Genomic DNA, 21,910 nt, shown 5'->3' with positions numbered 1-21,910 from the left:
GAAAGAAAAGGGTGCATGTTTAAACTTGTCTTACTGAGATGTTTGTCTGGGGGACCTGAAGATTCCTGGAGTCAGGGAGGTGCCGTGTGGGAGCTGAGAGGCTGAACTGAAGGAAGTCTTTGGGTCTGAGCCAACCTTGTCCAATTTCTCTTTTAGGTAAAGAGGGATGATAGTGGTGCAATACATGTCACAAAGCAGAGGCAGCTTCATCTGCACTATGATCTCATCAACTTTACTGTAAGTCTCAGTACTACAGAATGGTTAAATTTTTTTGTGCTAGTTTTCTTGTAAATGTATCTCAGTAGCCCTTAGTTCTGTGCTCTTGGCTGTGTTTATCTGGTAATAACTGAAACTTGGGATTCTGTGGAAAACCATCACAGTGTGGTAACCACCTGTGAACGGGTGGTGTAGTTGTTTTGGCTTTGACACCTCTGGATAGAAAGTGTGCTGGAGCATAAACAGTGTGCCAAGAGGACAAGAGCTCTGCTGGATTGCCATTTGTCTGCAGCTGTTTTCTGTGAAGATTCCATGTAATTTCTCTGCAGAAGGACCCTTCTTATCTCTGCCTTTGAAGTTATACATGTGTGCAGTTGTGAAGTAGCTGTGTATAGTAACAAAGTGACTGGCTCTCCCAGAATTCCCAGTAGGGATACTCAGGGATATGGCCAGAGCCTGTTTCCTTGGCTCTAATGGAGAATGTATTGTTGAAATGTGGAATTTGGTGCTTTTTGCAGTGGATCAACTCCCGGACAGCGGTGCTGCTGGACAGTGTGGAGAAGCTGCATGTCATAGACCGTCAGACTCAGGAGGAGCTGGAGACCATCGAGATCTCAGAAGTTCAGCTGGTCTACAACAGCAGCCACTTCAAGTCTCTGGCCACAGGGGGCAATGTCAGCGAGGCCTTGGTAGGCACTGGTTTGTGATTGCAGCTGTGTTTAACCTAGGCCCTTAGTGGAAGCCTGGAGGAAAAAAGCCTTTTGGGAGCATGTCAGAAGTCAGACGTGGTGGTGATGTGGGCAGCCAACAGACAGCTCATGTTTTCTTTTGTGCATTGAAGGTTGTAGGAACTGCTTGTCCTTTACCAAGCTTTGGAATACTCTCTCTAGGATAAAAACTGATGTGCTTTATTCTTTAAGAGGATTTTTTACTTAATACACCCCAGGTTGGGGCACTGGTTACTGGCAGTCAAACTGCTGTTGTAGCAACTCTCACTTCAGCGGTTGTCTTCCCATCTGTGCCCTACACATTTGTTCTTGAGGAGGATGTGTGAAGAAGCAGGTGGCAAGGAAAGGGCCCCCATAACCTTTTTGCACCTGAGGGTAGAGACAGAGTACTACTTCATCATGGCTTTGGGTAGTCAGAGCTCAACAGCACTTGAAGCTGAGTTCACAAGCAGGAAGGAGTCACAGCAGAGCTCTTTGACTTACCACTGCCCAGCAGTCTGTGGTGTTCTTTCTCCAGCCTCATTTTGATTTCTGCATTACAAAGGATCTTGGAAGTTTATTTATGTTGCTTGGGAAATTTAAAAAGTACAAAATGCAGTTTTACTTGTGTGTGATTTTTTTTTTCTTTTTTTTGTCTTTCCCTCTAGGCACTGGTTGGAGAGAAAGCTTGTTATCAGTCCATTAGCAGCTGTGGTGGTCAGGTCTTTTACCTTGGAACTAAGGTAGGTGGGGGCAATTTTTCAATAAAAATACAGGCCATTCACTATTGATGGTAGCTCTTGTAGAAAAGGGCAGTTTGTCTTCTGTGGAGATGTGTATTGGGAAAAGGTTCTTTGAGCACTTATGTTGTGAGGTGAAGGAAATGTGCAATAATTTGGTTTTAGCCAGGGTATGGGCTGAGTAAGACATTGTCATAGTTTCACAATATCCTGATTCATTCTGCTCCAGGGTAAACTTAGCCTTACTTTACTGATGTCTCCTCTGTCCTAAGCTTCTCTGTCTCTGTTATAAATGTACTGGGGGGTAAACAGAAGAAAATAAGACAGCAACTAAAACCGGGCTCCAGTTTCTATTGCTTGAGGGTTGCTTTATTTAGTCATCGGTAGTGTGCTGTGGTGGGTCTATGGGGTGCTACAGGGTGAACGAGCAACTGCCAGTAAATAACTTCCAGTTTCTTCTTTTTCTTTCCTAGTCTGTTCATGTCATGACACTGAGAAGCTGGAGAGAGGTATGTTGAGAGGGAGACTGTACAACTTAGGTTTGAATTGCTTAAATCCAGCTCAAAGGAGGGAGGGAGCATTTGTGAAACATTTTCTGGGCACTGTGTTCAGGATTCCTGATTGCTACACTGATTTTCATGGGGACACTGGGACTCCTGCTTGCATAAATTTCCAGGCTGAATGGAGATCCTGTTCTCCCAAACAGGACATCATACCTTGCTCTGTTTCAGCTTTTGTTAGTGCAATGCATGACTTAGGAAGAGTGTGTGATGCAAGGCTTCTGTCTGCCTGCATACACAAGTATCCAGGAGTGAAAGAGGACCTGCTTCACTGGAGTTTATTTCCAGCTACTGCAGGACCTGCATCATAAAACCCATCAAAAACTACCTAGAAAGTTCATAGGAATTTAGGTCCTTGTTGGTTGAACATTTTTTTGTAACATAATTTCTCTGACAGCTGAAACCCCATGAATGCCCACACTAAAGTTCTCAGTGATCTGTTTAGATCTGTTCCTGTGTTCTACTTTTCATTTGAATCAAACAGCTGTTTTCCTTTCTGCATCATCACTTTGCAGTTTGTTTATTCAGTGTGAGCATGTTCTCTCTCAGGCTTTGTTTTGCAAGGCTAAGCAGAGCTCTTCCAGCTCTCTCTTGTGAGATGATTTTCCCATCCCTTTCTTTATTTGTAGTCCCTGTTCTCTGTGTGTCCTGTGTGCTCAGATTCTTGGGCATGGGCAAGCAGTTTGCCACATACTGCTCTGGGTAAGGTCTTATGAGTGCCATGCACAGGGTCACCCCATCTTCACAGTCCCTGCTAGATTTGTCATTTCTCATGCATCCTTGGATCTCATTTTTCTGTTCCTTTGGCTGTGTGATGTCAGTGACTTGGGCACTCTGGAGATTCACTGGTGCCCTGTAGCCAAACTGATCTCCTCTGCAAGTTGCTTGTATGTTGGGTAGCATCATTCATCCTTCTGTTAGCAGCTTCAGGGGCACATCTCTCATGTTTTTCTCTTCTGTCTCACCTCACATGCTGCCAGTTGGTCGTCAGTAAACTTTAGTAGTAAATTCAGCTGACGCCTGTATTTGAAGGCTTCAGTGAATCAAGAATCATCTTCTAGACTGATTCCCAATGAGATCTGGTAGCCATTTCTTTGCAATCTCATATTTCTCCTTTAAGCAGTGACATTCACCATTTTCTCCCTTGCTTAGGTTACTTTAGGGCTGTTGTCCTCATCTATGGTTATAAACTCCTTCACTTGATATTCTACCAGGATCTTTAATAGGATATGAACAGTTGAGCTCTGTTGAGCTTTCAGTTACCAGGATTGCTTCTCTCTGCTGGTTTTCTCTCCTGCCATTCACCACTGAATTTGATTTAGTAAGCTGTTATGAAGAGTCTTGGTCTGATCCATGATTTCAGGTACAGGTTTTCCTGGAATTCAAAAGTCAAACACGATTTGTGCTCTGGGACAACCCCTTTCTAAATTACTATATGCTCTCTGCTGTGTTGCAGTTGTGCCTCTTTGTCAGAGGAGACTTAACCAAGAGTTTGAATTGAGTGTGTGGTGATTAGGGTGAAGCTGAGAGTTAGTTCTTGCTGCAGGATGCTGGGCTGAGACCTGGAATCTCTCTTCTCTCAAACAGTTCTTTAACACTGACCTGTCACACTAAGTGGTGCTCGACCTTGTGTGTTAGTAGTTCCTTAAAGCAGAAAATTTTTATAACTTGTGAACTACTTCAGTCTTTGCTGACTGTGAGCTCAGGATGAGTACACACTTTGCTGAAAGCATGGCAGAGTTGTTCACTCCAAGTGATGAGGCAAAAATGGGGAATGGAAAATTTTTATCCTTTGTTTTTCAGACAATCTGTAATGCTGGGGGTCTCCATCCATCAAGCACCTGACTTAAAATGTCCCCCCATAGGGACTTGATGTACTGGGGCCTGACATTTCTTAAACCAGCAGAAAATTTCCATTTGAGAGAATCTCTTTGAGATCCTGTCCTTTACTGCAGTATGGTCAGAGCTTCTGAGGTGTCTTGTTGCCTTGCTGTCAGGAACCATCACCCACTGCTGGGAGATGCTGGTCTTAAAGGGGAGGGAATTATCTTTTCTGTAGTTCTGAGGTCCAATGTTCCTTGTTATTTTAGAGAGTTGACCACCTTCTGAAACAAGAACGTCTCACAGATGCCCTGGCTCTTGCTTGGTCCTTTTATGAAGGTAAAGCAAAGGCAGTTGTAGGTAAGTTTGGGCTTGTTTGCTTTTAACTGAAATCTCTAGGGATGGTTTTAAGTATTTGCACATATGGGAATCACTTTTTTAGGGGAGAGAAACAGAATTGAATTGAAGAAGAGAAAATAGGATGTGTTGCCTTGATTTTGGTAGAAGCAACCTTTATATGGAGTAGTTTGATTTTTTTGGATCTTTCTTTAACCATAGTCCCTTTAGCAACTTGCTCATTTCAAATGAAATTCAGTCTTGATCTGTGTGTGACTCCATCTTGTTGTCACTTTGCCATGAAGGAGGTGGATCCAGATGTTCAATATCCAACCTACTAAAGTATTTGTGAAGGCCATGCATGACCTGTAGGTATCTTTTTAGTGTGATTCTCTGTCAGCTCTGCCAAGCAGGTGCTTTGATCCAATCCTCTCCCCTGGCTGTACAAGGAACTGGAAGAATCACGTTGACTTTTGGCACCATGTTTCCTATAAGAAGGTTGCTTGAGAAGTATGTTTATTTTGCCACAAATTGCCACTTGTGTGGTCAGATTTCTACTGGACACATTGATTTTACAGCAAATAACTTCTAATGGCTTTGACAGATGAGATGCAAGTTCCCAGGACAGGATCTTGCTGTGAAATTACTGGAATATGAAGACGTGTTTTGTTTTAATGCATGGATATAGCACAATGAAGCAGATACTAATGCTTTGAATAATGAAAAACTGTCTTTTTGAGTTGACATTTATGATAATTTTCCCTTTTAGTGCACTTTATACAGCTTTGCATCAAGACCTCCTCCAGCAATTACTCTCATGTACAGTCTTTGACAGTTCTCCATTAGTTGTTCTCTCAGTGTTAAACAGCACTTGGAACTGTTCTTGCCATTCCTGTGCTGGAACAGTCTTTAAGTGAGGAGAACAAAGCCTTTGGAAGAAGAGGAGGCTAAAAGTAGAACACAAAATTGTGTACTTACATATCCTGACCTGTACATTTCAAGGATAGTTGTGTTAGCATCTGAACTGTGGAGACTTTTAATTTCTACCAGTAGCTTAGATGAGAAAAGCTTTGTTTTACACCCCACTCCCTCATTCTTTCTAGGCTTGACTGGGGACACGAGCAAGAGGAAAGCAGTTATTGCTGACAGAGTGAGTCCCTGAGCTCTTCCCAACTGGATTTTCGTGTGTGCTGGTGTGATGCTGTGTTCCTGAAAGGAATGGCTTCTGTCCTCTGAGTTAATCCCACTAATTCTAGAACATGTACATGTTGCTCTCTTGCTAAAATTGGGAGCAGAATTTTAGAAAAAAACTTTGAAATATCATTTTGGTAGAGGTGGGGATAAAATCTGCAACATTAGCAATCCAAAAGGAGACATCATCATACAGGCCTGGAGATCTCTGGTCCCCTCACAGTGAAGAGAAACCTTTTGTGTAGGTAACTCTGGAGGTCCCTGACCTTTGTTTGACACGTGTCCATCAGTATGTGACTTGCTGACTCTCAGGATGGAAACTGTACTCTGTGTTTATTGTGGACACAGAATAAATCTTCAACTGATCCAGTTCAGTTGTTGCAGGAACTTGCTTCTGGGAGGGGTGTATTAAAAGCACACACTTACTGCAATAATTATTTAGCTGTGCTCTGTTCTTCTTCTTATATTTGCAAGTAGTTATGTTTTGGTGTGTAATATACTTTAATTTAAGCTTTGGGTAAAGTCATGGCCTAGATGAGCCTTGTGCATCAGGATATGTTCACCAGCCTGAAGACTGGCTGTTAGGCTGGCTACCCAGCTCTGTGGTCAGTTAAAGTTAATGTAGGCCTTCAGTATCCCTCTGGGCACTTCTGTGCCATTGTCACATCACTGTGTCTCGGTAGCCTCTTCCCTCTGCTCCTTCCTGCCCACAGCACTTCATACCCAAAATGGGACTTTGGAGTTTACAGTGCTGCAAACTCCCAGGCCAGTCTGAAATGTGCTACCAAGTAAGGCCTCAGTATAGGATTTGAATGAATTTTCTTATTTATTGTAATTCAGATGGTTGAAATCCTTCTCCATTACACTGATCGGACTCTGAAGAAATGTCCTGACCAAGGAAAAATCCAGGTGATGGAGCAGCACTTTCAGGTATGATGCTCCAGAGGACTCTCTTAGAAATCTTTTGGCTTTTTAAATTAACTTTGTTTTGCTGCAAACATTACTTGTCTATTTTTGAAAACCTTGCTGTGGTTCAGCTCAACTCTTACCTGTTGTGTGCGCTCACAAAATCAGGATTTGGGTTTAGTGGGTGGCAGAGCAGAACCCGTGTGTTCTCTGTGCTCTACAGGAGTGTCAGTAGAGCTTTTTTCCATATGCACCAGCATATGGAAAACCTGTAACTGTGCCAGCTACCAGCTGAGTCAGAGACCTCATTGTTTCTGCTCTGTGTTGGCCAGGCATGCTTTGCAGGATGTGCTGCCTGGCAGGATTTTTACCAGTCAGTCCCACAACTTGGTTGTGTTTGTTCCCCAGGATGTGGTGCCTGTCATCGTGGATTACTGTCTGCTGCTGCAGCGCATGTAAGTCTGGGCTTGTGGGCCTGTCCCCCAGGGCAGACCCCAGCACCCCAGGTAGCCCCCAGTGCTGTTTCCTGTGACACCAGGTGGTGCAGAAGAATTGCATCACATCATTCCAGAGCACATGTCACATCACAGTTCAGATGAGTGCCTAAAAAACAGTACCAAAATCAGCAACTCAGTACTCACCCAAAACCATCTCTTGAATTTGCATTGAAGTTGCTTCAAACCAAGAGCCTGCCTTGATAGATTTTCCTGTCATCCTCATTGCTTCCCTTCTTACAGCACATTTTTTGGTGTGACATCCATAGCTGATTTATGCTCTAACTTGCCCCAGTACAGGAACTGAACAGGGCATTCACTTCCTGAGCCTGGGAGATACAGAGAAAATGGAGTTTAATTTGGAGCCCTTGGAAAGTAGATAAGCAAGGAGATTTATTAAAATGATTTGATAACTAAACTCTTCCTTCCTCCTAGGGATCTATTATTTAACCAGATATATGACAAGATGAGTGAGAACTCTGTAGCCAAAGGCATCTTTCTGGAGTGCTTGGAGCCATATATCTTGAGTGATAAGCTTATGGGAATCACAGCTCAAGTGATGAAAGACTTGCTGCTTCACTTCCAAGACAAGAACAGGTTGGAAAACTTGGAAGCCTGCATTGTGCATATGGATATCACCAGTTTAGACATACAGCAGGTGAGTGGTTGTGTTGCATACTGTATTGAGCTCCTCTGAATAAATCAGCAGTTACAACATATTGTGCTTCTAAGCATAGCATGATGTGGGATTTCCCTGTGTCCCTGGGGTCAAATTCAGTGAGCTGGGAGCTGTACACTGTGGCTGTGTTTTGCTCCCCCACTTTTTGTCCTGGCATGGGTTAATGCACCAGCAGCTGAATGTGTTGGAAAATCCTTCAGGATTATCTCCAGTCACTCTTTCCCATTTTGAGTACCTTACCTGACATCAAAGGCTGCAGGAGCACAGGAAGCTGGAGTTGTGTTTGTTAGTAGAGCAGGGAGGGGTTCCTGCTCAGCAGTCCTGTTTTCTGATGGCATGGCTTTCCATTTTAAGGGTGAAGCTGCTTGGAAATTTGATGTTATGATTCTCTAACAGTGAATTCAACCAAACTACTGCAAGCAAGGTTTTTGAAGAACTGGACTTTGAAAATTTATTCTTTAATTTCATGTGAATGTTAGAATCTAGACAGTTAGATTTTATGCTTGCTGCATGAGCAATAAGTTGGACACTCCTTTGGGGGGGTTTGGGGTTTTCATAGAGACTGGTTCTGAAAGTGGAAATTCTCATTCTGCTTTAAGTTGTACTCTTGGGTGATGGCAGTGCAAGAACAGGGCCTGGGGAGTGAGAAAACTGTGAGCTAGGAGCAGCTCTGTAGCTGCCCTGTGCTTTGCTACCTTGCAGGTGGTTCTCCTGTGCTGGGAAAACCGCCTGTACGATGCCATGATCTACGTCTACAACAGCGGCATGAACGACTTCATCAGTCCCATGGAGGTAGGAGAGGTGCTCCTGCAAGAGGGGTGCAGCACACATTGTTCCTGAGAAAAACAGCATTTCAAACCCAAAGCTTTATTTATTCTCTGTATTCTGCCTTCTTGCTCATTTCCATTTCAAGGGGGAAATCATGTGTGATATGTGCCATTTATTTGACTGGATGCAGTAGAGGAGAGAAGTAATTCCTAACTACTGTGCTTTAGAACACCAAATTCCCTGCTGAGGCAGAAATCCTCTGCAGAGTTAGGGCAGGAAATATAGTCGTGTTAATAAAATAAAAAGGAAAAGCAGCAGAAGATAATAACATGATTATTTAAGAAGACTGCATGTACACAATTCATACTAAAGGCCAGAAACAGCCCTAGCTCAAAGCAGGACTTGTTCTGAGCACTTGGAAGAGCTCTCTCAGCAGGAAGCACAGGACTCACCATAAGGCTCTCTCTGAAGGCCCTGTTGATTCTGCTGTTTTTTCTGGAGATGTTCCAATGGCTCTATAATCCCAATGTGTTTCACCATGGAAGCACTGCCGGTGTTTTCTCAGTAGTACTGAAATAGAGAGCTGGGACCATTGGAATTGGAAAATCTTCACCTGCCTAAGTTTTAGCAGCTGTAATCTCATTTGATTTTTCTAAGGAAAGAGGCTCTTTAGGTGGTCATAATTTTAAGGACTTGTGAAAACTGAGTAATAGCTGTATGAGTACAAATAACTTTGCTTTCTAGAGCCAAGTGTTTAGACAAGTTTTCATTCTACATGCCCAAACGAGGCTCTGTTGACCCTGCTGAATGGGCTGGAGGTTTGTTTAGTTGACAGGATATACAGGAACAGGATGTGGGGCTGGTGGGTTGTGCTCTAACTGACCTCTGGGAGTGCTGAACATTGCTCTGCTTCAGTGTGGCATGTGCTTAAGATTAGAGCTGATGGAATGAAAGCTGTTTTTTCATAAAATCATCTGTAAAAAGCATCTTTTGCCATGTCTTGGAGTCCTTTGTGCCTTTTAATTAGAAGACATGGTGATAAAGAATTTCTGTGGGAAGACACCCCACTGATCTCTGCTTTGAAACCACAGAGGTTCTTTGCTTTGAGCTTTTCCAGCTACTTGAACGCTGCCTTTTTTCCTGTTACAGAAGCTGTTCAAAGTCATTGCTCCTCCACTGAGTGCTGGAAAGTCTCTCACAGGTACAGAATGCTTTTCCTTTTAAGGTCTCTACTTTTGATACTTGAGATTTTGAATATCCCTAGTCACTGCCAATGAAGAGATGCAAAAAGGGAATACATACCCAATATAAGGGTCATGGAGAGCAGAAGAGTGTTCTAGTATTATTTACTGTGTGTAAAGCTGCTCAATATGATAAACTGTGTGTGGGGACGAAGAGCTGCATTTGTCTCTTGTCTTGTGAAGAAAGGGTGACAATTAATTTTTGTTTTCTAGATGAGCAGGTGGTGATGGGCAACAAGCTGCTTGTGTATATAAGGTAAGGTCCTTCAGAAAGTGTGAGGTGTTGCCTAGTGGTGGCACCAGATTTTAAACTTGCTATAGTTGCAGAACCTTGTTGTGAGCTTCAGGTTCTGAGAGATCGTCTAAAATAGCAGTGGGTGCTCACTACAGCTCATTTAAATTTATAATCCCTTCCTGTTGCACATGGTGTGCATGAATAGCAGGGATCAAGTTGGAGGCTTAGAGCCCAAGTTACTGCTGATGTACATTTTTAGTGTCACAATCTGGTTTTGTTGTGTGTGAGACACAGAGCTTCTTGACCAAGGGCTCTGCAGCCTCATGTTTTGTAGTTGTCCATGTTCTGCTTTTTGGGATAGCTGTGCTCAGCTGCTCCTTGCTGGATTCTCTGTCATTTGTAGGAGCTTGCAAAGAAGGGATTCATGAGTGAATTCCTCTTTCTGGAGTCTGTGCAAGATTATGAAGTTAACTTCTGCATTACTCCAGCTTCCCAAAATTAAGAATTTTGTGAGAGATGCTCAGTTTTCCCATTACTTTCCTGCTGTGGAATGACTGCAAATTCATGCAGTGTGTTGGCTCAGTGTGTATTAACAGCAGTGCTGCCTGGGATGCTTCTTGCTTTCATGTTTAACAAAATAAATTGTTTTGCCTTGTGTTAATAGCATCCTGTAAAATAAGTCAAGAAATGAATAATTCTCAATCTCTTTAATGTCAGGTATCTTAAAATGCCTTTCCTCTCCTTTTCTGTAGCTGCTGCTTGGCAGGCCGTGCATATCCGTTGGGTGATATTCCTGAAGATCTGGTACCTTTGGTGAAAAATCAGGTGAGAAACCTCTCAGAAGGCAACATTCTCATATGAGGTTTTTAGAAGAAGCTGCATGTGTCTTATTTCATGGGTTTACTAGGGAAAACTATTATCAGTCTGAGAACCCTATCTTTGTGATATGAACTGTAATTACAAAATTAGTTTTTAATGGATGAAATCAAACAGTTGTTGCAGTCTGAACATTTAAACTTCGTATTTTTCTTCCAATTGTAAATTGGGGTGTGGGAACACAGAGTTCTCAGTGATTGGGTTTTTTGCCTTATTATTTACCACAGACTTAGCAGAAATGTGTAGCTGTTTCTTCTTTGTAAACTTAATGTGTCAAATATGAGAGGGTCTTCCCTGTTCTCAAATGCATGTGACACGGGATTGACACTGGGGGAAAATGTCTCTAAGCAGCTCTTGGTTGTAGGTTTCTTGAAGGCTTTTGACTCCTTTGGACTAATCTGACAATTTCTTGAAAGAGAGGATGTTCCTGGTAATCACTTTTTGTGCTCACAAAACTTCTGCCTGAGTTTCTGGCTGATTTTACAACAAATATTTTTGTCGTGTTTTTAGCATTTCACTTCAGTTTCAAGGTTCCAATGAGAGGAAATGCTTTTTCTTTTGCACTTTCTTGTTGCAGTACAATGGAACAGCTGTTTTTTGTTTGTGGTTTTTCTGTGTTTGGATTTTGTTTCCTAGTGCAGAACTTGTAGCTCTATGTATGTGGTAGCTCTGGGTTCCTGCAGCCCGTTTCCTCAGCAGCTGTGCAAACCAGTCCACTCCACTTTGCTGGGCCAAGCACTGGCTGTTGCCCTCCCAAGGTTGTTGGGTTATCCCCTGCTCAGGCTCTAAGGGGAAGCAGGAGCCCAGTCAGCAGCAGCAGCAGCCCTGGGAAGAGCCCTCAGCCTCTCATTTCTGTGGTTCCTGGTGGTGTTCCTGAGAGTTGGGCTAAAGTAACACCTTTTTGTCTGGTGGGTTTGGTTTGTTTTCCTAAGCATTCCTAGCTGCCAGATTGGGATCGTGGAGGCCAGCAGGGAAGGTGTGGATCTGAAAGGGAAGCTGCTAATTCCTGCTGGATTCACTGCCACTGTGCTGACAGAAGATTACTCAGAACAGGAGTAAATGAGGGAACATGACACTTTTAGAGGGTGTCTGGGAGAGCACAGGGGCTGTCAGTTGTCTGTGGGATCCCAGTGTGTACCCAACATGTATTCCCGAGTGCTGCTCCAGCCTGGAGCCACCTGCTCCCTTCCTGCTGGCAGCCAACTCTGCTGTGAGCCTGGGTGGGACATCTGCAGCTGGCCCTGCCCTCTTGGTCCTCTGGGGCTGTCTGGACACCTCTGTCAGTAAAGGGAGTTTATTTTGGAAGATGCCCTCAAATATCATGAACTGAAAAGTCAGTGGAAGAGACAGAGTTGAAAAGCACCTCAGTCAGTCTTTGCAGTGCCAAAAGCTTTGTGCCTCACAGTGAGGGGGCAGATTTGACTGACTCTTCCCAAGTGAACTGCTGACGAGGAGAGGAGCTGTGCCCTGGATAAGGAGTTGCACAGCTTCCCAGGAAAGCTGCCAGCAAGGGGAAGGAGTTTTCTAATTTCACACGCTTCTGTCTGCAAGTATAAATAAGCCTTTATTTTTGTTTGATCTTAAATTTTGATTGATCTTAAATTGGTGAGTCTAAGGAGGGGCTGGGAAACCACAGAAAACACTCAAGAACTGATGGACTCCTAAGGGACTTTAAAACTTATGTGCAAAGCAGATAACAGTGCTGCTTTCCCATGCACTTGTGCTCCCAGTTATCTGAAATCCATAGGAAATGTGCTGTCTTTGCTTGCCTTGTCCTTGCAGGTGTTTGAGTTTCTGATCAGGCTGCACTCAGCTGAGGGCTCTGTGGATGAGGAGGTGTATCCCTATGTTCGGACCCTGCTGCACTTCGACACGCGGGAATTCCTCAATGTGCTGGCTCTGGTAAGAGACCCGGGCTTTGTGAGAGGAAAATGCAGGGCCAGTTCTCTCATCATCGGTGGGGTTCCTGTCAATAAATCCATGCTTTAGCTAAACCAGGAGTTCCTGGCTTGGGGCAGGAACAGTTCTGGTGCTTGTTCTATAAGATATCAGAGTGAATCACTGTAGTCCTTTGTAGCCTTAAATACAGAGCAATGAGTGTGACATTATACAGTGAAAGTTCTGGCAACAGAGGCTTTAAAACAGGTAAAACAAGAATAATGTATTTTTAAAGACTGTTCTAGTACCTGTCTCTATCTCCTGCATGGAAATCTGTCTGTCTTATTTTCCAAATTTCTAGAATTTCCTATGTCTATTTGGACCCATTACTTTTACCTGAATGTGTGAAAACCATTTTGGTTGTTACAAAAGAGCAAATTGTATCTCAGAACCTGCTGGTTAGGGATATGCAGAGAAAGGACTTACACCAGCATTGTCTGCTTTGTAATGTGGCTGCTGCTTTGTGTTTGCTGTTATTCTGAGGGATTCTGCTCAAGGTGTCAGTGTTTTGCCTCTTGCAGACTTTTGAAGACTTCAAGAATGATAAGCAAGCCGTAGAATATCAACAGAGAATTGTGGACATTCTTCTGAAAGTGAGTGTGCCTAAAAATGAACTGTGTTTGTATGTGACTGATTGTATGCAATGCTCTGCAGTACAGCCTGTAATCTGGAGGAGGTGTTCCCAGTCCTGCCCTGGCTGACACCTCTGAGAAGGTGCTGGGCAGGACCATGGATTCACCTCAGCCAAAGCTGTCGTTTGGATATTCAGAAGTGATGATTCATGCACTTCAAATGTGCTGACAGAGAGGTCTCCTTGTCTGTGATTTCACCTGGGTGGTACTTTGTCAAATTTCTCATCTCTGCACCATTAAGCTTATTTTGATCTGCTTCTCATTGAATCTACTCCCTGATTCCTTCCAAGCAGGTCAAAAGGTCCCAGGTGCTTGGCAGAGTGCCACTGCTTTTCTGCTGAATCTATGCCTGCAAATGCTATGTTTGGGATGCAGTATTTCCAGGATGACAGGCCTATCTTTAGTTTAGGAGAGAAGAGGAATGTCAGTTATCAGCCTGGTCCTCTGGAAATCACTTGTCATCCCCAGCCCCTGTTCCCAACAATGGATGTTCCCATTAAAGCTCTGGCTGCCAAGCACCGTTTGCTTTCCCCTCCAAGCTGTCACCATTAATCATGAGTGACTCCACTTGGAAGCTGTTTATATATAAACATACCATAAGTAGCATTTCCGTGTGGCTGTCATCACTGATAGATGAGACAAGGGCGCAGCGAGTGACTTGGGTGGCAGTGCTGCTGCAGTGGGCTGAGACAGTGCCACTATGAGGGGTTTTGTGACCTGCCCAAACAAGAAGTGGCTCTGAGGGGTACTTTAACCCTGTGCTGGCTCAGCCCCTCTGGTTTGTGTCTTGAGCTGCTGTTAGCAGGAGGTGGCACACTGCAGCCATGTTCCAGAGCTGCTGGGGATGTGTTCTTGTCGTGGCTCCAACAGCAGGAGGGCAGCTTGAGAAGGGCTGCAGCGTTGCATCTTCAGGCAAACAGTGTGGTGTTATGAAAACTGTCAGTCCTTTTGTCTGGAATCTGCTGTCCTTTGGATAAAAGTTAAAAACGCTTGAAACTTTCAATTTAAATTCGTCATTAGCAGTAGAGAGCACCTAGGAAGTAGCTGTGCTTTTGAAATCATTTGGTGAACATAGACATTCTGCTAATGCTGATCAAAACTTTGCCAAATGTATCATGTGTGTGACTGGCCTGCAGCCTTGGGAAGTTGCTCTATTCCAGGGATGCAGTATGTTCACCTTCACATAGACTCAGTTTGTGAAAAACAAAGCTAAAATTAATAAAACATTCCAGATATTTCACTGAATAATTTTTTAATGGTGTCAGGTAGTGCTGTTCTGATTAGGCTCCTGTAAGAAATAACCTTTTTAGACAGAAAATGAAAACTGAAAAAGAATGATTACATTAGCTGGTGTCTCAAGCAGAGCTCTGCTTGATTCTCTAATGTGTCTGGCCTGCCTGCCTCACTTGTGTCACAAAACCATTAGTATCCTGTGGGGGTCTGGAACTTCGGGTCACTTGAAGAAATTAATTGACTCCCCCCAGCTCCAGCTGAATGTGGTTATAAACTGTGGGCTGCTCCATGGTGAGCCTTTGCTACAGCAGTTCTTAGATCTTAGCTGACAGAATTGTCCAGGTGATGGATTTCCTCCCAGCTTAAACACACTGCTCTTACAGGGGACTCTGCAGGGGCGTTTCACTTTCACTTAGGGTTTAGGATTTTTTTTGAAGCAGGAGACACCAAGTCAGGGCACATCAGGTCTGTGCTTTATACATCAGACAGGTGAAAAGCACTTCCTGGGTTTCCAATCCCTTTTTTAGTGGCTCTTAAATATTCCTTTTTTCTGTAATTTCAAGTAAACACAGCCACAAGTTTCTCTGAATATTATTAAACTAACACTGATGTAATGTTGAGAAAAGCTTTTCCCCAAACCTGCAGTCATTTCTTAGCTATTAGAGTAGTTCTTTGCATTCCACAATTGAAGTGGTGAATGCCTGGGGCTTGAAATGAGGTGTTCGGGGTTGTTTTCTCATGTGATAATTGTACTTCAACAATGTGACAAGATTTCTCTGCTCAGAAGCTGATCAACACAGGCTGCAGAGGCAAAGACAAATGTGGGTTTGGAGCCTCTTCACACCTGAAAAACAGGGACATGCAAGAATTCTTCCCTTGAGTTTATGGCAGAGAGGTGGAGCCTCTTCAGCTTTGGGACCGAAGTGCTCTAGCAATGACACATCCACTGCCTGTGTCTTCAGGTGACACAGCTGGATGCTGAGGAAGGGGACTTGTGTTTGACTTTCAGGATGGACTAACAGCAGGAGGAGACAGGATGACTCACAGGGGTTTCTTGTTGTCCCAGTTACTTTCCCAAAGGAGCTGCAGAATCAATCCCTTGTGGGTTTATTTTTTCCTTTTCTCTCAATATTTCTCAGGTCATGGTGGAGAATTCTGACTTCACCCCATCACAGGTTGGCTGTCTCTTTACCTTCCTTGCCCGGCAGCTTGCCAAGCCAAACAACACCTTGTTTGTCAACAGGACACTGTTTGACCAGGCAAGTATTCCTGAGTGTGTGTGACACTGCAAGAAGGCTGCACCACTGCAGAAAGCGTGGCCAGTGCTGTAGGCTGGAGCAGGTCTGGAAGTACTGGTGCATTATAACCAGGTGGCATCTTGCTGGGCCATTGCTGTGGTTTCCCAGGAGAAGAGTAGGACAGACCATGGAAGCACAGTACACTGTGTTTCAGCTTGGCTGGAACTGTGGCACAAACAGCATTGCATCCTAGGAAGTGTTCAAGGCCAGGCTGGATGAAGCTCTGAGCAGTCTGTCTAGTGGATGGTGTCTTTGCCTGTGGCAGAGGATTGGAACTGAATGGGCTTTAAGGTCCTTTCCAGTCCAGGCCACTCTGGGATAAGGGGTGTCAACTAAAATTACATTAGTGAGTTTATAGAGCACATAAATGTAGTTGATAATTTTTATTTCAGGTAGCCACTACCTTCTCTGCTGTTTGAAAAAGGCATTTGCACCAATGCCTGCCCAAAGTTTGCATGAGTTAACTTTGTATCCCACCTTAAGTCCCAGAAATTCCTGGGACTAAGGAGGAGACTTCACTGATGACAGCAGTGGGGATGTAGGGACGTAGGAGCACTAATAAAAATGAATTAGAATGTGTATATCCTTGGTCCTAATTGAAGCCTGAAGAACTCTGTGGAGGCTAAACAGACTTGGATTTAACGCTTTCATTCCACATGCATTAAATTTTATGAATTACATAATTTCCTGTTTTCCTGATGAGATGGCACAGTCCAGGAGAGAGGGTCAGTGTTGTGATGGCAGCTGTTGGGTGTGTAGTCTGAAGCAGAAACATGGGATTCCCTGAGTTCTATATTCCCTGGGTTCCCTCAAGTTTGGTTCTAGATCCTGTGTTTCCCTCTCAGGAGTCTTTGAGCAGTTCTCTGCTATCCAGTATTCCCAGTTTGGTTCCAGGGTCAGGTCCATTCAGATGGCCCCATTGTGTGGTGCTTTGCTGTTGCCATGGCTGGTGCTCAGGGTCAGTTTGTGCTCCCAGCTCACACCAACCTCTACCCCTGGCACAGGTGCTGGAGTTCCTGTGCAGCCCGGATGACGACTCCCGGCATTCCGAGAGGCAGCAGGTAAGAGCTTCCAGGGAACTCTGCTTGGAGCACCAGGCAGGGCCAGGCTGTGGACCAGAATTTGGAATGAGTATGGGCTTTGGGTCATGTGCCAAAGACACGGGCATGGGAATATTGGGAAGTGCTGGGCAGAGCAGGAGGGTAGGGTCCCACCCCAGCATTGCCTGCAGCAGCAAGAGCAGAGTCAGGAAAGTTCCCATAATCTCATGACCTTCCTAGTTAAAGGACAGTCAGTTAACAAACAAGTAAAGTCAGCCCTGTGTTCTTACCATGTTTAATGGGGCAGGAGCAGTGTACTTGTAGTGGCACTGGCTGTTCAGCTGCTGTTGCTGCCCTGTGAGTAACTGGTGTTCAATCTCTGCAGGTCCTTTTAGAGCTGCTCCAAGCAGGAGGGATCGTGCAGTTTGAAGAGAGCCGCCTTATCCAAATGGCAGAGAAAGCTGAGTTGTGAGTTGCTGGACACAATATATAAAAACTGCCTTTAAATCTCTTCCACAGCTCTTTTTTGGCTCCACTTTTCTTGTTTCTTCTTTGCAGCTCTGTTTGGGCTTATTTTCCCTGTGCATTCACATTATGCTTAATTTAAGATGTTCACATTTAGACCCAGACTTTCTTTCCTGGGTGTTCTCAGAGAGAGCATTAAGTGGACAAGGGGTAGAGCTGTGGAAACCCTTCAGGAGAAATCCCGTGGGACTTGATGGCTTTTGCCACTCCCTATCCTAGAGCCTAGGCTGTGTTCAGAGGTACAGTTGTATATTGGAATGCTCTACCCCTGGCAGATGGAGATGCCTGGTTGGGGTGAGACCCACAGGTAGACTTAAAAGTGTGAAGGGGTCTGGAGCCACCCCCGTGGTACTCATTTTAGAATTGAGTAGGAGAGACAAAAAAAGTGTCTGGGAAGGCTGAAAATTTCCAGCATCTCCTTGAGATGCTTTATGATTCCAGAAAGCGTCTGTCATGTCAGAGCAGAGCCAGCCAGGGAGGGCATCTTCATCCAGGCCATGAGTTTGGGTGTTACAAGAATGAATCCACCATGCTGCAGAGGAACAGTGGAGGGTGCCCCATGCCTGTTCTCCTATGTGTCCTAAAAGAAGTAACTCAATCATATTTTTCATATTCAATAAACACATTTTTTTCTCCTTTATTCAGAAAATTTGACAGCCAGGGCCCCCAGCTCAGCCACTTCCATCAGAGCTGAAAGAGCTATAGTGTAATATTAATTATCAGACTCTTCATTTGGTTTGACTCAGTTACATCTGATTTCAAACTACTGAAGATGTTTGTTAAGATGTGAAGGTAGGAAGCTGTGTCATAACACATTGTTGAGTCACGTTCAAGGAATTTCTTATAATTAGTGTAGTGGATTGACCTAGCTTGGAGCAGAGTGTTGTGGAAACAAGGAAGGTCATGTCTGGCAGCAGAACCTGTGAGACCTGATTTAATTAAGAATTGCATCCTTTGTCCCTTGCCTCTCCCCTCTCCCCTTAGTAACTCCACTTTTCTCCGTTCTGTGTGATAATTTCCCAGACAAGGGAGGTTGATCGGCAGGTTGGCCTGAGGCTGGTACAAATGGCACTCCAGCCCACTGGAGCCACCCAGCCTGTGTGCTGAAAACCCCAATGTAAGACACTTCCAAATGCTGCCTATCTGTTGTGCTGGCTCAGCTGAGTGGTTTTTCTGACATGGGAAGTTTCCTTTCAGCTATCAGATTTGTGAGTTCATGTATGAACGGCAACTTCGCTATGACAAAATCATCAGCTGTTACCTGCGGGATCCCCTGAGGAAGGTGAGTGACTCTGGTCCTCCTGGCCTTTCTGCTTCATGGCCATGCAGCCTGTCCTGCTGGCCACAGTGACTGGGCACAGCTGCCTTGCTCTTCTAGCATAATTATTTTAAAAATGCCCTTAACAGTTGAGGTTTCTTAGTTGTAGTCAAAGCTGTTTGTGTTTGTCTAGTGGAGAGGAGCTGATTTTTTAAGTTTCGGAGTTTTCCTTTATTTTTAAATGTAGTGCTAGTACATCAAATGTGAGTGCAAGGTGGGATTTACTGCAGATGTGGCTATCTGCAGTACTTTTTTGTTTCTGCCATTGGTCTCCAGATTTCTTCCCCTGCACACAGGCTTTCTGTCCTTATTATTTCTCTGCTGTTATCTTTGGTATACCTGCCACAGTTTTTGAGATATTCCCTTCCCTGCCACCAACAGAAGTTGGGATGAGAGTCTGGCAAATGTGACTTCACTAGGTCCTTATAAACTCACAATGCTGAATGTTGTGTGGGTGAAGGAGTCAGAAGAGGAGATCGTGATAGTGAGGTGGTCGAAAACCATGACACAGGAGAGTACCCGAGGTGGGAACAGTGCAGCAGAGCCTGGTGGGAAAGGCCATTGTGGGGGAGCAGCTCAGGAATGTGCTGGGAAAACTGAGCTACCCTCTGGCAGAGTGTTCTATGCCTGTGCTCCTAGCTCAAGTGATGTCCTGTCCCTTTTCACTGTGGGCAAGAGGGAGACATTTCTAATAGGGGAAGAACAATTCTCTTTGACCTCAGCATCAGGTTCCTTTTGGCTCTCTTTTCCTTTCAGTTCTTCACTGTTTAGGGACATACAGCCTCCCTGCAGATAACTCATCCTGACCTGTTTGGAGAGGACTAGCCCTGAGGTCATCCCAAGGCTATGGGAAACACTCTCGTTTCCAAAAGGCAGTGCTGTCAGTGGTGCTGCAGACCACACTGTGTCATTTATGGGTTGTGCCTTACAGGAAGAGGTTTTCAACTACATCCACAACATCCTGTCCATGCCTGGCTACAGTGCTGAGGAGAAGCAGCTGGTGTGGCAGAAAGCTTTGGAGCATATAGAGGTAGGTACAGTATATCCTGCACCCAGGGTCCCTCAGCTCCTGCTAATGGCTCTTGGATGTGCTGGGTGCTTTTCCATAAACACAAGTGTCCGGTGCTGAGTCACAGCTGTTGAGACAGTTCTGACGTAAGCTCAGAGCTCTCACACACTCATGTAAGTGCCTCTCTCAGATTCAGGCTGCCTTCCTTGGCTTCCTGCTTTCAAGTGCTGCTCTTTGGCTAATAGAGCCCTCTCGGGGGTGATGGGTAGTGAGTGCTGTAGAGCAGGAGGGAGATCCATTAGGAAGTGTTCCATCTCCTGAGCATGTGGCAGCAGCAAGGCAGGATATGGACATCACTGACCTCACAGGCTGTGGGATCCAACTCCTCATCCTGATTCCTCACACTGATAAGTGTATTCAGCCCTGGTGCCCTTGCACTGCCAACCTGGCCTACGATGGGGTCATGAATGTAAGACACAGGCTGCTGCTAGACTTTTCCAGCTAATAATTTTTCCCATGTCTTCAGTCTCTGTCAGCTTCAGGGGATGAAGATGTCTGAAGTAATTGTCCATTCATTAGATGTGGGGAATTTACAATATTTCTGGTTCCTATAAGGTGCTGTTACTCCCTGCCAGGGTTATCTGGAGGTAATCCAGTAAAATAATTCTACCTGTAAAACAAGCCTTGCAGACCACTCCATAGAGAAAAATGACCACAGAATCTGTATCCTGTGAGGCAGACAAAAAGCTAATGGGCATATCCAGAGTACTTTTAGTTTCTACCAGCATCTGCAAGTAGTGCATGACTAATGAGAAAATGGACCAAGAGGGAGAGTGATTCAAAAGGCAGTGCACAAAGAAACCCTGTGAATTCAGCTGACATGTGGCTCACTGAGCTCACAGTCCCTCTCCAGAGGGACATCTCCAGAGATGGGGATGGTTGTGCTGGGACTGAGCAGGCCTGGCTCATTGCAGCCTCATCAGAGCAACTGGGGTTCCAGGTTGGGCAAGCTGCTGTATGCTGTGCTGTTTCCTGTGTCTGCTTCTTCTGCTGCATCCCTGGTCCCCAGAGCTGCTAGGCAGGTGATGGGCTCTGTGGGTCAGCTTTCTTAGGTGCTGTCTCTGAGATCAGCTCCCTGATTCGTTTTGGCATCTTCTGTTTCCTGGGATTGGTAAACCGTGTGGTTTAGCAACCTGGTGGCTGCTGTGGGCTTTTGTCCTTTTCCATTGTGTTAATCCTGCTCTCAGACATTCGGAATACTTGGAACAGTAAATAATACTTTACTGGGGTGAAGCTGTGATTTGAGCTCTTAGGACAACTGTCATTTGCTGAGATAAGAATGCAGCAAACCAGCTTCTTCAGGCAAAAGTAGCAGTGTCTGGAGAGGATTTCCTGGTGACTGTATGGCAGAAAGTGGGGTTTGTGATCAGTGCCACTTTTCATTTTCCCCATCATCCCACAGCCATTATTCCTTGGTGTTTATCTTTAAAAAAATAAACGTTGTTCTCTTCAGTCACAGTACTGGTCCTTTTCTACCCTCATACCCACGTGCCTTATGTCAGTGCTGTCCCCTCAAGGGCTGCCTAAGCAGTGCCATGTTTGCAGGTTCAGATCTGGGAGAGGATAGAAACCCAAGCGTTTTGCTGGGGAATGGGCTCTGAAGATTGCACAGATTCCAGGCAGGGAAATTGGGCCAGTTCCCTCCAGCGTGGCAGTCCTACCTTCAGCAGTCCTGGAGACTCCCAGGGAGGGTTTGTGCAGAGAGAGAAGTAGATTAAGGGAGTCCCACTGCATACACTCTGTGTCCCTCTGCACTGCTGTGCTTGAGAGCTCCTGGGTGCTTTGGATTTCCCTGGGTTTGTGGGGTGAAAGAGTCATGGGGACACAGTGAAGGGGGCTGAGCTTGTGCAGTGAAGCTGTGGGGTCAAACACTGCAGAGCTTCTTATGGAGTAGGCAGGTTTTCCTTTGGAAACCTCACCAAAGGCATCATCTGTGACAGCTCTTTAGGGAGAGCTCATGGAATGATCAGGCTCTTCCTTGCTTCCCTTTGCCCCAGTTTGTTGCTGGCTTTGGTTGTATTCAGTGGCTGCTGTGTTTGTCTGGAGGCCAGGCTACTGCTAAGGAACTTCTTCAATGTGGGTTTTTT

The 21,910-nt window shown here is 44.9% G+C and overlaps 1 protein-coding gene across 1 annotated transcript in view; it reads left to right on the top strand.

Moving 5' to 3' along the window:
- Positions 1–21,910, top strand: part of VPS8 (VPS8 subunit of CORVET complex) — a 65,717-nt gene that overhangs the window by 16,428 nt on the left and 27,379 nt on the right. The window contains exons 13-32 of the mRNA XM_088170627.1: positions 157–237; positions 735–905; positions 1,592–1,666; positions 2,137–2,172; positions 4,314–4,404; positions 5,484–5,530; positions 6,412–6,501; positions 6,886–6,932; positions 7,407–7,629; positions 8,353–8,442; positions 9,568–9,619; positions 9,873–9,915; positions 10,647–10,719; positions 12,553–12,672; positions 13,230–13,301; positions 15,713–15,832; positions 16,876–16,932; positions 17,297–17,379; positions 18,634–18,718; positions 19,686–19,784. Coding sequence (XP_088026753.1) covers positions 157–237; positions 735–905; positions 1,592–1,666; positions 2,137–2,172; positions 4,314–4,404; positions 5,484–5,530; positions 6,412–6,501; positions 6,886–6,932; positions 7,407–7,629; positions 8,353–8,442; positions 9,568–9,619; positions 9,873–9,915; positions 10,647–10,719; positions 12,553–12,672; positions 13,230–13,301; positions 15,713–15,832; positions 16,876–16,932; positions 17,297–17,379; positions 18,634–18,718; positions 19,686–19,784 — 1,755 coding nt within the window. The remainder of the gene's footprint in view (positions 1–156; positions 238–734; positions 906–1,591; positions 1,667–2,136; positions 2,173–4,313; positions 4,405–5,483; positions 5,531–6,411; positions 6,502–6,885; positions 6,933–7,406; positions 7,630–8,352; positions 8,443–9,567; positions 9,620–9,872; positions 9,916–10,646; positions 10,720–12,552; positions 12,673–13,229; positions 13,302–15,712; positions 15,833–16,875; positions 16,933–17,296; positions 17,380–18,633; positions 18,719–19,685; positions 19,785–21,910) is intronic.

The sequence above is a fragment of the Sturnus vulgaris genome, chromosome 10 (assembly GCF_052056855.1).
Source record: "Sturnus vulgaris isolate bStuVul1 chromosome 10, bStuVul1.hap1, whole genome shotgun sequence".
NCBI classification, from domain to species: domain Eukaryota; kingdom Metazoa; phylum Chordata; class Aves; order Passeriformes; family Sturnidae; genus Sturnus; species Sturnus vulgaris.
The sequence above is the reverse complement of the archived record's forward strand: the minus strand, read 5'-3'. Positions and strand labels throughout refer to the sequence as shown.